The sequence below is a fragment of the Oncorhynchus keta genome, chromosome 2 (assembly GCF_023373465.1).
Source record: "Oncorhynchus keta strain PuntledgeMale-10-30-2019 chromosome 2, Oket_V2, whole genome shotgun sequence".
NCBI lineage: Eukaryota > Metazoa > Chordata > Actinopteri > Salmoniformes > Salmonidae > Oncorhynchus > Oncorhynchus keta.
Genome location: NC_068422.1, coordinates 31309184 through 31325927, shown reverse-complemented (window position 1 = coordinate 31325927; position 16744 = coordinate 31309184). Strand labels below are relative to the sequence as shown.

The following is a 16744-nucleotide window of genomic DNA, read 5'->3' as shown; positions in this document are numbered from 1 at the left end:
CAGAGGAAAAAAATACACAGCATCACTGCCTCTCTGTACCAGATTTGGAACTGGTTGCTGCCTCTCCAGAGGATTTGCACTATTAGTCACTTCACCTTGGCTGGTTTCCAAAATGTTCCAAAACCGTATTCAATTATACTGTATCGAAACTACAAGAGAATTAGTTACCCACATTGTACTTCCCTTCCAATTAGATAACAGAGAAAAGTTGCACCGCACAATGTAAAAAAGGTCTAATGCAGCAGTTACCGCCTTACGGCGATTGTTTTCAATTAGAAAAGGTCAAAACTAAACAAAAATAGCTTCTTAGAAAGGAGCAATTTCTCAAGCAAGAATTTGGCTAGGACTGTCTGAGTGGTATGAGTTGGGAAGGGAAAACTGAAAAATGTGCTGTTATTGGGAGAGGGGTTTGGGACTCTTATTGGTCTATTAATTCATTTACAGCATGGTGACATCATGAAATGCCAAAACTCCATCCCACCAAAACAAGCTGAAATAGCAGGCGTCAAACAGCTCTTACACTGAAAGGGCATTATCATTTTCACAATTTCACAGTATTATTCTAACCTTATGTATGGAAATGTATATAAAAACAGGAAATCACGTTTTTGACTGTACTGGGCCTTTAAATTCCTTACATTCTCTGATGATTCTCCCTCACAAAATCAAATACTTTCCTGTGTGTCTGTAATGTTCACTGAACCACATGACAGCACTTCTACGAATGTGGTATGTATGCAATCCATCTGCCACAGCTCTGTGTGCCTTTCATGCCAGTTGGTCCTAAAGATGCCACAAAAGAGCTATAGTCAAGTTTTTTTTAAAGAGTTTGAATGTATACCATGGGGATAAACAGCGAGGCCATGCTTAATAATTCAAGATGAAGACAAAGCTATTTGGCTATACAGAGCATCCGGAAAGTATTCAGACCCCTTGACTTTTTCCACATTTTGTTGCGTTACAGCCTTATCCTAAATGTAATCAATTTATTTATTTCCCCCTCAATCTACACACAATACCCCATAATGAAAAAGTGAAAATAGGTTTAGAAATGTTTGCACATTACAAACAAAAAACAAATACCTCATTTACATGAGGCAAAAGTTATTTACTGCATGGAAGGGGTCTGAATACTTTCCAAATGCACTGTACAAGGCCAAAAGAAAACAGAGATTTATATGGGGTGAGGCGGGTGTGGTATTTGTTGCAGGATGTTTTCCATTATACTGTGGAATGTTCCCAGAGCAGTTATGTTGTTAGATCACAGCTCTGGCCAATGCATTCTGTTGCACCACAGCCCACGCACTACTTCCCAAAACATACTGCAGAGACTGAACTAATATCTGAACAACTTTTCCGGAACAAATTTTCTGATAATTCAAGGTAACAGTCTAGACTATATCCCGTGCCGAAATGGAAAATACAAAATAGCAATACTGTAACCACACAGAGTTGGCCAAAATAACATGTACAATGCTTAAAGTTCTTGGTCGTCCACATCCGTTAGTTAACAGCTTTACCTTTAAATACATTCAGTGCAAATACTTGTCACTTACACTAACATTAGTCTCAAATCACATTTTATTTACTGTATATATTGAAAACAAACAAGTACAGTACAAACATTTGACATACAATCTGTATCAAGAAAGCCTTTACAATGCAATGTTATATCATATCCATTTCTTGCGAGCTGCAACAAGCATTGCAGAGTGACCCTTGTGGGTCAAGACCAGGGTAAAGTCAGAGACCAAGGTTAGTGGTCAAAGGTCAGGGTAATATCAACAGGCCAGTTGGCCGGTCCAGAAGCCCGCAGTCCCTAGAAGCAGAGGGCCCAAACGCAGCAGGGCGCGTACAGGTATGCCCAGCTGACTGAACTTCAACAGGAGCTCAGGGAACGATGTACTTCCTGTGGAAACAAGTGAGTGGATTGGTAGAAACATGAGACCAGCAGAGACATGACGACTTCTCCGCACATGAGACAAAAGTCAGATATAAGAATCCAGCAGTCAGCCAAATAAGAGACCACCAGTGTCAAACATGTTAGGTTCAAACTAAACATAAATCTAACCACAACATTCAGCTAACAGTTGTTTACCTTCCAGGTGTGTGGCAGAGAGCTTACTGAGGCAGGGGATGGAGTGGTAAACCAGGAAGCAAGCCAGCATGTTGGACAGCATGTCCTCAGTAAGGGACTGGCCACTCATGTATGACCTCAATACATGGCTGTTATCTGTGGAGATGGGGGAGGGGTTTCACACACACAGGTCAGATGTAAAGAGGTTACATGCACTCATGTAATGGACCTGATTGTTTGACAATAACAGCTGGTGCGCAATGTCTAATATTAAGAAAGTCTTGAGGTATTGCTGGCCTGAGGTAGAACACCTCATAAGCAGTAGACCACACTATCTACCAAGATCATTTTCATCTATATTTTTCATAGCCGTCCATTTACCAACACAAACTGATGCTGGAACTAAGACATACTCAAGGAGCTATATAAGGCCATAAGCAAATAAAAAAACGCTCATCCGGAAGCGGCGCTCCTAGCTGGCCGGGGACTTTAATGCAGGCAAACTTAAATCTGTTTTACCTTATTTCTACTAGCATGTCACATGTGCAACCAGAGGTTTAAAAAAAATAAACATTTAAACTCTAGACCACCTTTACTCCACACACAGATGCACACAAATCTCTCCCTCACCCTCCATTTGGCAAATCTGACCATAATTCTATCCTCCCGATTCCGATTACAAGCAAAAACTAAAGCAAGAAACACCAGTTACTCACTCAATAGGGAAGTGGTCAGATGACGCAGATGCTTAGCTACAGGACTGTTTTGCTAGCACAGATTGGAACATGTTCCAGGATTCATCCATTGGCATTGAGGAGTACACCACCTCAGTCACCGGCTTCATCGATAACTGCATCGATGACATCGTCCCCACAGTGACCGTACATACATATCCCAACCAGAAGCCATTGATTACAGGCTACATCTGCAAAGCTCATCACTAAGCTAAGGTCCCTGGGAACAAACACCTCCCTCTGCAACTGAATCGTGGACTTCCAGACGGGCCGCCCCCAGGTGGTAAGGGTAGACAACAACACATCTGCCAAGCTGATCCTCAACACAGGGGTACCTCAGGAGTGTGTGCTCAGTCCCCTCCTGTACTCCCTGTTCACCCACGACTGCGTGGCCTAATACGACTCAAACACCATTACGTTTGCTGACAACAGCGTTAGGCCGACGAGACAGCCTATAGGGAGGAGGTCAGAGACCTGTCAGTGTGGTGCATGGACAACAACCTCTCCCTCAACGTGAGCAAGACAAAGGAGCTGATCGTGGACTACAGGAAAAGGAGGGCTGAACACACCCTCATTCACATAGACAGGGCTGTACTGGAGCAGGTTGAGAGCTTCAAGTTCCTTGGTGTCCACATCACCAACAAACTATCATGGTCCAAACACACTAAGACAGTCGTGAAGAGGGCACAACAACACCTTTTCCCCCTCAGGAGACTGAAAAGATTTGGCATGGGTCCTCAGATCCTCAAAAAGTTTACAACTGCACCCGTGAAAGCATCCTGACCGGTTGCATCACCGCCTGGTACGGCAACTGCTCAGCATCTGACCATAAGGCTCTACAGAGGGTAGTGCGTACAGCCCAGTACATCACTGGGGCCAAGCTTCCTGCCACCCAGGACCTATATACTAGGCAGTGTCAGAGGAAGGACCTAAAAAATTGTCAGACTCCAGTCACCCAAGTTAGACTTTTCTCAGTGCTACCGCATGGCAAGCATTACCGGCGTGCCAAGTCTAGGTCCAAAAAGCTCCCGCCCCCTTTGTTTTTACACTGCTGCTACTCGCTGTTTATTATCTATGCATAGTCACTTTACCCCTGCACATTGACTCGGTACTGGTACCCCCTTTATATAGCCTCGTTATTGTTCGTTTATTATCTTACTTAAAAAATAAAACAAAAATTACTTTAGTTTATTTAGTAAATATTTTCTTAAAACTGCATTATTAGTTAAGTGCTTGTAAGTAAGCATTTCACGGTACTGTCTACACCTGTTGTGTTCGGCGCATGTGACAAATAACATTTTATTTGATTTATTCCTAATTTAAGACTATCACAATCCGTTTTCTATTGATGGTTGCCACTTGCCAATATTTCATGATAAAGAAAGCCTGGCATAATCACCTCACACGTTTCCCACATCTTTAGTTGTCACACCCAAAGACATGTTCTGGCACGTACAGTCCCATTGATAGGAACTGTGTGTCACAGTACAGGTACACACTGGTACAAACTGTACTGTGTACATTCAAATGTACAGTTCATTCAATGTATTAATAGTTGATGTGTTAATAGTCTATCCTCTGTGCCTCTCCCACTGTGTTAAGACTGCTCACCAGTGAGCCAGCGGTCCAGGGTGCCATCAGCAGAGTTTTTCATGACAGGCAGGAACTCAGAGCTGAGCAGCAGCCCCCTGCCCTGTGCCCCCTCCCTCAGTCTGTGCTGCAGCACCCTGCTCTCACACAGCTCCAACACCAGTCTCATTTGCCACAGAGCAAACGTCTCACACATCTCCGTCTGCTCCAGGGTCCGTACCGCCTGGGGGAGAAAACAGTCAACACACACACACAGAGAGAGAAGACATTGGAGAAATACAATCGAGAACACATTGAAGTGACATCAGTTTGCAGTGTGAAAAATCAATCTATGAAAACTTATTATAGATCTGTCACTCTCATTGAAAGCAAGTCTAAGAAGCGGTAGATCTGTTCCATGTACTCTATTTCTATGCTTTCTGTGCTTAAGTTTTGTTTTTTTGTGTCTTTTACTTTTGGGTACGGAAAGTATATTTCAGTGGTTCAGATGGTGAATGATTCTCTACACTATACTTGCTTGTTTCATCACATAAACGGAAATTAGGGAACTATTAGAACTTTAGCAATCAGTAAATGGCAGAGCAATTTCTGCAAGGTGAATATTTTTAACTAACAGTAATACAGTTGCATTCTATGAGTGGGAGCATGTACATCAGGGCTATCCAACCCTGTTCCTGGAGAACTACCGTTCTGTAGGTATTTACTCCAACCCTAATCTAGTGCACATTATTCTAATAATTAGCATGTTGACAAACTGAATCAGGTTAGTTACAACTGGGGTTGGAGCGAGATCCTAAAGGTTAGCTCTCCAGGAACAGGGTTGGAGAGACCAATGTTGCTATTGTATGGGTAATTTCTAATGTTTCTTACCTGATCAATAGCGATGTATGTCGGCAGCATCTCAGGGTTCTCCTGAGTGACACACTCATATAGAATGGCAGAGAATAAGGCCAAAGTGTCCCGTTTCTAGAAAAAGACAACAGTAAATATAAGCGCCATTCAGTGCGAGCTTATCAATTGAACAATCAGAAAAAAACTGGACTTATAAAATAGGACAGTGAAGGGTGTTTCAATAATTGATATAAAATCATGAACAAAAGGTTATCACCAATCTCCTTCAATTTCAGTGTCTCCAATTACATATACGGATTTAATATGTAACTGGTGTAAATAGGATTCAAGTGATTAACAAGTGCATTCACAAGGGGAGACATAGGCAGTCTAAGTCAAATTTCTCCCCTGTGTTTGAATGTTAACCCATCGCTGAAACGTGCCTCCTGCTGCACCATATACCATACTTTCCTAATCAACTCACATGTTTCACGCTCTCCGAGGATTTACAAAAGTACTCAGCAAAGGAGACCAAGGCAGCGTCGGAGGTGAAGGTTGAGATGGCCTCGGGCTGTGGGAGAAAAAAAAAACTGCTACAACAAGGTTTCCTGATCGTGCCTAAGGGAGGCACGCACACTGAAGGGCTCTGGAAGGTTTCCAATGAGGGATGATGTATTGCACCTAGTGGGACATATTGACTGAGAAGGCTATTGGGCAATAGACAGGTATGGAGGTTGACATTGAGTGAACAGGGAAATAAGTGGTCACACATACTGTCAAGACATATTGGTTTCATTCTACCACTCCAGAGTGAGGTCAAGTGACTACTCCTTGTTATACTGGGATTATATGAGCATCAATATGACCTATTTTTACCCTTTCTGACTCATTATACTAGGTATATTATACTGATTTCAGCTATTCAATTTCCTCAACCTTGACATACTAATGAAATACATGCGTGTACTGGACTAGCAGATAGCCCAGTGGTTAGAGCGTTGGGCCAGTAACCGAAAGGATGCTGGATCGAATCCCCGAGCTGACAAGGTACAAATCTGTCGTTCTGCCCCTGAACAAGGCAGTTAACCCCCTGTCTCGGTTGGACGTCATTGTAAATAATAATTTGTTCTTAAAACTGACTTGGTGGCGCAGTGGTTAAGGGCGCTGTACTGCATCGTGCTGTGCCATCAGAGTCCCTGGGTTCGCGCCCAGGCTCTGTCGTAACCGGCCGCGACCGGGAGGTCCGTGGGGCGACGCACAATTGACCTAGCGTCGCCCGGGTTAGGGAGGGCTTGGTCGGTAGGGGTGTCCTTGTCTCATCGCGCACCAGCGACTCCTGTGGCGGGCTGGGCGCAGTGTGCGCTAGCCAAGGTGGCCAGGTGCACGGTGTTTTCCTCCGGCGCATTGGTGCGGCTGGCTTCCGGGTTGGATGCGCACTGTGTTAAGAAGCAATGCGGCTTGGTTGGGTTGTGTATCGGAGGACACATGACTTTCAACCTTCGTCTCTCCCGAGCCCGTACGAGAGTTGTAGCGATGAGACAAGATAGTAGCTACTACAACAATAGGATACCACGAAAAAGGGGTAAAATTTTAAATTAAAATAAAAAAAACTGACTTGCCTAGTTAAATAAAGGTTCGATTAAAAAATACTGTATGCAAGCCATACCCAACAGGACTTTGCCACCTAGGAAATTTGTGACCAGACCTTCTCAAATATGACCTGCATGGTAAAGTATGACTGAACCTTCTATGTATACAATATCATTCTGGAGTAGCATTAACATAGAAACATGTTGTGCCTCTTTTGTACCATAAAAGGATTGGATTGTAAGCGGAGAGCCAGGATGTTTGTACCTTGAATGTGCGGACTTCTGAGTTCCTGTTGTTGACGTTGGGTGCTAATAGACTCTTCCAACCCCGAGGGTCATCCTTATAGGGCAGCTGCCCCGCACGCAGCTTCACATACAGAACCCCATCTCTGGAAAGAATGGACCTACAACACAGATAAGTTTACTCCGCAAAAAAAAAAAAGTAACGTCCTCTCACTGTCAACTGCGTTTATTTTCATCAAACATGTGTAAATATTTGTATGAACATAAGATTCAACGACCAAAATAAAATGAGCAAGTTCCACAGACATGTGACAAACAGAAATTGAATAATGTGTCCCTGACTAAAGTGGGGGTCAAAATCAAAAGTAACAGTCAGTATCTGGTGTGGCCACCAGCTGCATTAAGTACTGCAGTGCATCTCCTCCTCATGGACTGAACCAGATTTGCCAGTTCTTGCTGTGAGATGTTACCCCACTCTTCCATTTACATTTACATTTAAGTCCACCAAGGCACTTGTAAGTTCCCAGACATTTCTGGGGGGGAAATGGCCCTAGCCCTCACCCTCCGATCCAACAGTTCCCAGATGTGCTCAATGGGATTGAGATCCGGGCTCTTCGCTGGCCATGGCAGAACACTGACATTTCTGTCTGAACGAGCAGTATGGCTGGTGGCATTGTCATGCTGGAGGGTCATGTCAGGATGAGCCTGCAGGAAGGGTACCACATGATGGAGGAGGATGTCTTCCCTGTAACGCACAGCATTGAGGTTGCCTGCAATAACAACAAGCTCAGTTTGATGATGCTGTGACACACTGCTCCTGCTCCAGAGTACAGGCCTCAGTGTAACGCTCATACCTTCGACGATAAACACAAGTTCGACCATCACCCCTGGTGAAACAAAACCGCGACTCGTCAGTGAAGAGCAATTTTTGCCAGTCCTGTCTGGTCCAGCGACCATGGGTTTGTGCCCATAGGCGACGCTGTTGCCGGTGATGTCTGGTGAGGACCTGCCTTACAACAGGCCTACAAGCCCTCAGTCCAGCCTCTCTCAGCCTATTGTGGACAGTCTGAGCACTGATGGAGGGATTGTGCATTCCTGGTGTAACTCGGGCAGTTGTTGCCATCCAAATCAAATCAAATTTTATTGGTCACATACACGTTTAGCAGATGTTAACCATGTGTATGTGACCAATACAATTTGATTTGGATGGCAACAATAACTGCCCGAGCAATTGTGATGTACTTGTCCCGCAGGTGTGATGTTTGGATACACCGATCCTGTGCAAGTGTTGTTACGATCAGCTGTCCGTCCTGTCTCCCTGTAGCGCTGTCTTAGGCGTGTCACAGTACGGACATTGCAATTTATTTCCCTGGCCATATCTGCAGTCCTCATGCCTCCTTGCAGCATGCCCAAGGCACTTTCACGCAGATGAGCAGGGACCCTGGGCATCTTTCTTTTGGTGTTTTTCAGAGTCAGTAGAAAGGCCTCTTCAGTGTCCTAAGTTTTCATAACTGTGACCTTAATTGCCTACCGTCTGTAAGCTGTTAGTGTCTTAACGACCGTTCCACAGGTGCATGTTCATTAATTGTTTATGGTTCATTGAACAAGCATGGGAAACAGTTTAAACCCTTTACAATGAAGATCTGTGAAGTTATTTGGATTTTTACAAATTATCTTATCTTTGAAAGACAGGGTCCTGAAAAGGGGACGTTTCTTTTTTTGCTGAGTTTATATAGTCAAATACACACATTTTGGGTCGCTGGTTAGTATGGACAAAACATTTGCGCCCATTATCAACCATTACAGCAGCACATCACAAACTCTCTGTATCGTAAAGACATCACTGGACATAGACCTGGTAACTTCTCACCCACAGAAATATTATGAAATGAATCTGTATATTGGACCAGAAACTTTTCACATACAAGTGGAGGACTTACTCTAGATGTTGAGTCCCTTTACTCATGTCTATGGACAGCTCCCAGTATCTTGGTCCTTTTACTTTCACCTGTAAGCACATTAAAACAAGTAGGTCAGCCAATACTTTTTAAAACTTTATTTTGAGAACAATGTGGAAATATCAAATTATTTTCTTGTAATAGCCGAGTTTGACCACACTAAGTGACCTTTCTTCCCTGTATTGTATTACAAAAAGGAAGTAAGAAAAGCTTATAAAAGTCCAAATCGCATTACTCATTTCCAAACAAACATGTTGACATCAACCATCCTGCTTGACAAGACTAAACAGAAAGATTGTGCAGCCTGTACTACATTTCCTTCTACCTTTTTGAGGAGCTGCAGCTCAGGCAACATGGTGGGGGCCATCAGCTCCACTGTAGTCTCCTCATACCATGGAGTCTCCTGATACGGAGAAAAACAAAACAATAAATATGCTCTGAAGACTTTCAAGAAGAAATTAACACAGAAACACACAGCCATCATACGTAACATGAACTGAAACATGGATTAAAGCTCTGTGCGCAAAAAAATGAAAATGTAAATTCACCATGTACACATTCAAATCATGTACACGTGTGCTGCATGCAACATCATAGTGAACATGGAAATATGCAGTGTGTGTGTACGTGCAGAGGTGAAGTGTGTGATTGCACATATGCAGGGGGTGTCATTATAATTGATGTGCGCCGCATGTCTCTCCCTCTGCTGTTCCAGAGTAATTGAAATAAGGAGCACTTCATGGTGAACCCGCAAACCCAACCTTCAGCAGACCTTCAAGGAAAACTCCAGGCGAAAAATATATTTTGGTATTTTTTAATTAGTCCACTGTTGATACGGTCCCAAAATCAGTTGCATGTCAGAAGTCATGTTTTCAAGATATTGGACTTTGAAGAAGCAAAGTGTCCCCGGCCACATCATCATCTCAGGCCTCACTCCCCCCTATCTGAGATATTAACTGCAGCCCTCATCCTCCATATGAAATCACATGATATTTGTCACATGCACCGAATACAACAGGTATATAGACCTTACAGTGAAATGCTTACTTACAAGCCCTTAACTAACAATACATTTAAGAAAAATACCTAAAGAAATAAAAAAGTAACAAATAATTAAAAGAGCAGCAGTAAAATAACAAGAGCAAGGCTATATACAGGGGGTACCGGTACAGAGTCAATGTGCAGTGGGCGCCGTGCAGGAGCAGAGGGAACAGTCTATGACTTGGGTGGCTGGAGTCTGACAATTGTTAGGTTCTTCCTCTGACACCACCTGGTTTAGAGGCCCTGGATGGCAGGAAGCTTGGCCCCAGTGTTGCACTGGGCCGTACACACTACCCTCTGAAGTGCCTTGTGGTCGGAGGCCGAGCAGTTGCCATGCCAGGCAGTGATGCAACCAGATCGGATGCTCTCGATTGTGCAGCTGTAAACTTTGAGGATCTGAGGACCCATGACAAATCTTTTCAGTCTCCTGAGGGGGAATAGGTTGTGTTGTGCCCTCTTCACGACTCTTGGTGTGTTTGGACCATGATAGTTTGTTGTTGATGTGGACACCAAGGAACTTGAAGCGCTCAACCTGCTCCACTACAGCCCCGTCAATGAGAACGGGTGTGTGCTCGGTCCTCCTTTTCCTGTAGTCCACAATCATCTCCTTTATCTTGATCACGTTGAGGGAGAGGTTGTTGTCCTGGCACCACACGGCCAGGTCTCACACCTCCTCCCTATAGGCGGTCTCGTCTTTGTGATGATCAGACCTACAACTGTTGTGTCATCTGCAAACTTAATGATGGTGTTGGAGTCGTGTCTGGCCGTGCAGTCATGAGTGTAGAGGGAGTACAGGAGGGGACTGAGCACGCACCCCTGAGGGGCCCCCGTGTTGAGGATCAGGGTGTTGTTGTTATCAGGGTGATGTGTTGTTATCTACCCTTATCACCTGGGGGCGGCCCATCAGGAAGTCTAGGATCAAGTTGCAGAGGGACTTATTTAATCCCAGGGTCCTTAGCTTAGTGACGAGCTTCGAGGGCATTATGGTGTTGAACGCTGAGCTGTAGTCAATGAATAGCATTCTCACATGTTCCTTTTGTCCAGGTGTGAAAGGGCAGTGTGGAGTGCAATAGAGATTGCATCATCTGTGGATCTGTTGGGGTGGTATGCAAATTGGAGTGGTTCTAGGGTTTCTGGGATAATGGTGTTGATGTGAGCCATGACCAGCCTTTCAAAGAACTTCATGGCTACAGACATGAATGCTACGGGTCGGTAGTAATTTTGGAAGGTTACCTTGTTGTATGTCCCTGTGCCCAAGAACAATATATTGAGTACATAGAACACCTGTTCTGCCAGTCACATTCTGTTAAAGGTCCCAACATCCCTGGGTCGCTCGCCTTTTCAGTAAAAAACTGGACAGTTTTATCTCAATCTGTTCATTCAAAGTCTCAATCATGGACGCTCTTACTGACAGTTGTGGCTGCTTTGCATGATATATTGTCGTCTCTACCTTCTTGCCCTTTGTGCTATTGTCTATGCCCAATAATGTTTGTACCATGTTTTGTGCTGCTACCATGTTGTGCCGCTGCCATGTTGTGTTGCTACCATGTTGTTGTCATGTTGTGTTGCTACCATGCTGTGTTGTCATTTGTTGCTGCCTTGCTGTGTTGTCTTCTTCAGTCTCTATGTAATGTTGTGTTGGCTTTCTTGTTGTGATGTGTGTTTTGTCCCATATTTCTATTAACGGTTTTCGTATTTTTAATCCCCCGTCCCGGCAGGAGGCCTTTTGGTAGGCCATCATTGTAAATAAGAATTTGTTCTTAAAATGGTTAAATAAAGGCAACAAAAAAAATTGTGCACATGTAATTTTAGGCTAATAATGAAATGACAGACACACAGTACCAAAGCCTCCTCAAATAAGGCTAAATAAAGGAAGTGACAACTACGGCTATGTTCACAGGAACATTTATGACGCAAGAGAACGCCCAGTCGGACACCTATGACGCTTTCAGTAAATGAGAGTGAGAAGGTTCAACTTGAGTTCTCCTGTGTAACAAGATCACTATTAAATACAGGGAAGTCAACAGTTGCTTGTTGCTACTACTATTAGCAGGGCCAAATTCTAAGGAATTGCATGTAGCTTACACTTCTGCTATTGCCTCTTACTAATACAAGTGCGCACTGTACCAATCAACTCTATAGTGAGGGTTCAGATGAGTACATGCAAAACTGAAACTGGGAAGTGCATTCCAAAATGTTAACTTCCCTCTATTAACACCTGTTTAGTTTCATAATTTTCAAGTTCATGGGTCTCCAGTGATTGTTTTAACACGTGGCTTTAATTCTGAATGAATGCGTCAGACTCATCTTGAAGGTATCACATATGAAGGTCATAGCAGACACAGCTAGGTTGACACTAAATGGGAGTTATACCATGCATTGGTCTCAACAGGTTGTATTTTGACTGGGGACTAACTCATTGAGTTGAATACCTTGTATGTGACGTCCAGTAGGGCGTAGCAGGGTTTCAGTGTGTCCACATCGACTGGGACCAGCAGACGAGGCTCAGCCGCCAGGACACCCAGGTGACGCAAAGCCTGCAGGTGGTACCTGAAGCACAGAGATCACACACACACAAACATTTTACATTAAGGACCTGGAGGGCCACAGCATTGCTGCTTTTCACCCTTTCCTTCTAAATCAAATCAACTTGATTAAATTTAATCAACAACTGAGTCAGAACCGGCCAGAACTGACCAGATGAGTGAACATTGTCTAATCTTCTACAAATCAATTGATAAACCACCTACCAGGTAGAAACGAAAAATATGCAATACTTGAATAGCACTCGTCTATATGGTATTCTTTAACTACTCTTAATTATGGTCATGGACTTAGAGAGCTTGACTTGGCTCTGTCAGTAGAAGTTCTGATGACTTTCTTATCTCGCCTCATGTAACACTCCCTCCCCGTCTCACAGCCCATTTTGTTATTCTTAAAATCTACAGCTCAAAACAGCAATACTTTCAAACAGTACACACCAAATTCATTATGGTCATTGAAAGTCTATGCCGTTACATTAGAGCTCTGTCTATAATGCCATTTTAGAGCTCCCGATAAGCTGTACCTATTGTTTGTATTCCCTGAGGTTGTGTCTTACCGGTTGTCTGTGCTGTGGGCAGGGAAATGGGGGTAGAGAGCACAAAGCAAGGCAGCGATGGCCGAGTTGGAGGTGCTGAGAGTGTACCTGTGAGAGGACAATGGGATAACATCAGACCACTACATCATGGACACAGACATTAATGTAAACAAACAGGCACATCACATCAGTGTTGATGTTGGCACATATTACAATATAATCCTTTTTTGGCGAATAGGTCCAAAGAACAAATGAGGAATTTGGCCTGGGCAAAACAGTTTTGAAATGCTAGGCACCTGACGTAATTTGTGCTCATAAAAGCCCTACTTAAAAAAACGTTTTTTTTTTTTTTTTTAAATGACTGCACTTAAGTGTGTGCTTAGGCTGGTTCAAACCATTGTGTCGGCTTGGAGAGAAAAATCACTTGTTCGGGTTAGTGTAGTTGAGGGGTTGCCTCGCCTCCTCTTAAAATAGTAACTGAAGAGATTAATTCTCAACCCACGAGCTGCCACTCATCCACGGCAACAGATAAAGAGAACTGGCTGGGATGTTCCTGTTTTTACGAAGTGTATTACAGACAGAGGTGAAAAAAACAGCACTATTTACGACACAAGTCAGCTTGATAACAAGGCCCACAAACATACAGAGCAACAGTCAACTTATATTTGCTCAACACTGATCTCATCTTGAACTGTAGTGTAACATATTCACTGAGAATGGCTGTTCATTTAGCGCTTCTCAAATTCATTTTCAGAAACTTGTCCCTGAGCAATATTACGATGTTTGAATTGACCCATTCCCTATGCTGAGACTAGGCTCATTGTGGAACTCTGTAGCTACACAAAATGAGAAGATAAATGTTTCACTTCAGGTTCTATGATGAAAGCCAGACTGGCAGGGCTGTATGGTGATTGGTTACTATGCAGGATGAAATAATTATCCACAGACCACATCAAGAGAGAGAAAAAGATAGAGTGAGTGCAAGAAAAGATTAAAAGAAAGACGCCATATGTCTGATCCCCACTACAATCTTTCCTTACGCAGGCGTATGTTCAAGGCCGGAATAGGCGGAGAATACTACAATAAGGGCATTCAAATTGCGACCTTGAAGTTGTGGGCCTGCAATTGTCAGCCCTAAAATAAGCAAGTCTAAAAACAGCAAGTCTAAAATCAAAGGGTTTGTCCAGTAAATGTTGATAAGGAGACAGATTTAGCATCAGTAATGAGTATTGTTACATAAAACTAGATACCCCATAGTCACTGTTTGCATAGCCCTGGGATATTTGAACTATTTGTTATAAAGAACACTCACATAACAGGACACCCCTCATGAACTCATTATACACGTGTTGTAGCAAAACATACAATCAATATTGATACGGATACAAATGACAGGTGAAAAGTAAAACATCCCTTGACTAGATTATGTTTGATTTACTTTCAATGCAAAAGACAGTACAATAAATATTTATGTCAGCTATGATCATTGGAGAGGCTGGCTGAAACCTGTTGTGAAAACATGTCTCACCTCCCTCCTCCCAGGAAGAGCAGGCCCAGGGCCATGTGGTGGGCCATGTGGAAGCCATAGTTCATCTCTCCACTGGTCCTCTTGTGGAGGAAGCGGCAGAGCTGCAGCACCTTCAGGTTACCAGAGCCAGCCATCACCATGGACAGGGCCAGCAGCACCATGCTCAGACATGTCTGCAGGTTATAGTGGCCCGTCTAGCATAGGAGACACACAGAGACAGAGACAGAAAGATTGGTTGTGATTTGGAGCTTGAGTGTATTCTATTGGCGTAAATGGACATTATGGTTGGGAGAAATATGAAAGCAGTGAAACTTACAACCGTCGCTGTCGCTGATGTCAAACACTGCATGAAACTCCTTGCAAACTTGTACTGTGCGAGAAACAGAAGGGTTAGAGACGAACTCGTCAAAAACTAAATTATTTTGAAGTTTGCTCTTCTTACCAAGCAGTCGAATGCGTCCGAGTTGGCCGAGCCAGCGAAGCGAAATCCCACCGCCATGCATGCTCCAGCAATTATATAGTCATGGGCTTGGCTGAGGACAGGAGTTGTCACACACATCATTATGAGACTAAACACACCAACGCATATCCAGCCATGCGGAGAGAGCTAAGGAAACTTTACGTAAAGTCAGTTTCTACTCACGCTAAAGTTTCCATGTTCAAATCCTCTGAAACCACTGGGTTCCCAATGTTCTCTTGGATTATCTGGATTCAAAACAAAGCAAACCGATCTTTGATTCTATAATCATTGTTATCAATGTTTTGGGGATATTAACTAATTTGATCTTGTTGACGTGTAAATGGGTTCAGATGGAGGAAATGCCATTGAGCCTTGTTGCCTCAGTCGTGCGTGCTTGGCAGTAAAGAGTCATTTGAGGACTGAAACTTAGTTTCCTTATTAGCACTGATGTCATTCATTAACAAGTTCATCACACAGTATGACTAATTAACAACATTAAGAGCCTCAGATTGAACCTCTAATGTCTATGGACTGGGCCTTTTGCACTGTTCACCCCAAGAACCCGAGGCCGAAATGATATTACCACTTGTCCGGAGTAGAGGTTTGTGCTGGCAGTGACTAATGAGCTGAGGTTTTCGTGCATGTGTGCATATTCAGGGCAGTTACCTGAGGCACATTGCTGCTCACCCACTCCGAGTTGGGTAGAATCTCATCCCACATGATGATACACCTGGCCAGTGTCTGAGGAGGGAGAGGAGACAGTGACAATGTGTAAGGGTAGTGGATCAGACATTTTGAATTATATACAGTACCAGTCATAAGTTTGGACACAACTACTCATTCCAGGGTTTTTCTTTATTTTGACTATTTTCTACATTGTAGAATATTAGTGAAGACATCAAAACTATGAAATAACACATATGGAATCAAGTAGAAAGCAAAAATATATTTTAGATTCTTCAAAGTAGCCACCCTTTGCCTTGACAGCTTTGCACACTCTGGGGTCTGGCATAGTGAATAAGGCAGGTCCGTAGTGGCCAGTACACAGTGGCTACAGTAGCTGAGCTTCTCTGCACTGACTCACCCTGAGAAGCAGAAACTCTGGTTTGATGAAATCCAGGAGGAACATGGTGTCTGGAGCTTTCAGCCAATCAGCGATAGACCTGTGAAGGGGTGACAATAAGTGTTAATGGCAGCCAGAACCAGGTGATAGCTTATAACTGAAGAAGTCCTTTTGTATGTGCTGGAGCGCTGGGGACAAGATGTGCTGTGATGCACCGTGTAAGATTAGATGGAGTCCATTACTTACAGGGAGCATGCTGAGTGGAGTCAAGTATAAGAGAATAGGACATTGCGTCTCGTTGAAGGCTAATCTAATATGAGAATAAGAGTGGTGGTGGTGGAATCCATTCTCACCTGTTGTTGGTTTTCAGGTAGATCATGGCCAGCGCCAGGGTCGCTCCAGGACAGGTGACGTCCACATTGATGGTGTCACCCTCCTGTCACAAAGAACAGGGGCATTAGTTAACTTTTCTTTTTTTTTTTACCCGAGACAATAACCAGAAACCCTCACAGTTGAGACAAAGTATATGGGCAGTGTGTTCTGTCAGACCT

General features: G+C 43.6%; 1 protein-coding gene across 1 annotated transcript in view; it reads right to left on the bottom strand.

The window, feature by feature from the left end:
• Window positions 1-1563: 1563 nt before the first annotated feature.
• The window catches only part of LOC118361194 (anaphase-promoting complex subunit 1-like), a 55908-nt gene continuing 40727 nt past the window's right edge, over window positions 1564-16744 (bottom strand). The window contains exons 33-49 of the mRNA XM_052475213.1: window positions 16547-16629; window positions 16215-16293; window positions 15797-15871; window positions 15314-15375; window positions 15113-15203; window positions 14987-15040; window positions 14671-14864; window positions 13164-13250; window positions 12496-12613; window positions 9348-9425; window positions 9005-9072; window positions 7087-7225; window positions 5717-5803; window positions 5272-5367; window positions 4423-4624; window positions 2099-2233; window positions 1564-1909 (exon numbers count right to left, since the gene is read on the bottom strand). Coding sequence (XP_052331173.1) covers window positions 1782-1909; window positions 2099-2233; window positions 4423-4624; window positions 5272-5367; window positions 5717-5803; window positions 7087-7225; window positions 9005-9072; window positions 9348-9425; window positions 12496-12613; window positions 13164-13250; window positions 14671-14864; window positions 14987-15040; window positions 15113-15203; window positions 15314-15375; window positions 15797-15871; window positions 16215-16293; window positions 16547-16629 — 1776 coding nt within the window. The 3' untranslated portion in view covers window positions 1564-1781. The remainder of the gene's footprint in view (window positions 1910-2098; window positions 2234-4422; window positions 4625-5271; window positions 5368-5716; window positions 5804-7086; window positions 7226-9004; window positions 9073-9347; window positions 9426-12495; window positions 12614-13163; window positions 13251-14670; window positions 14865-14986; window positions 15041-15112; window positions 15204-15313; window positions 15376-15796; window positions 15872-16214; window positions 16294-16546; window positions 16630-16744) is intronic.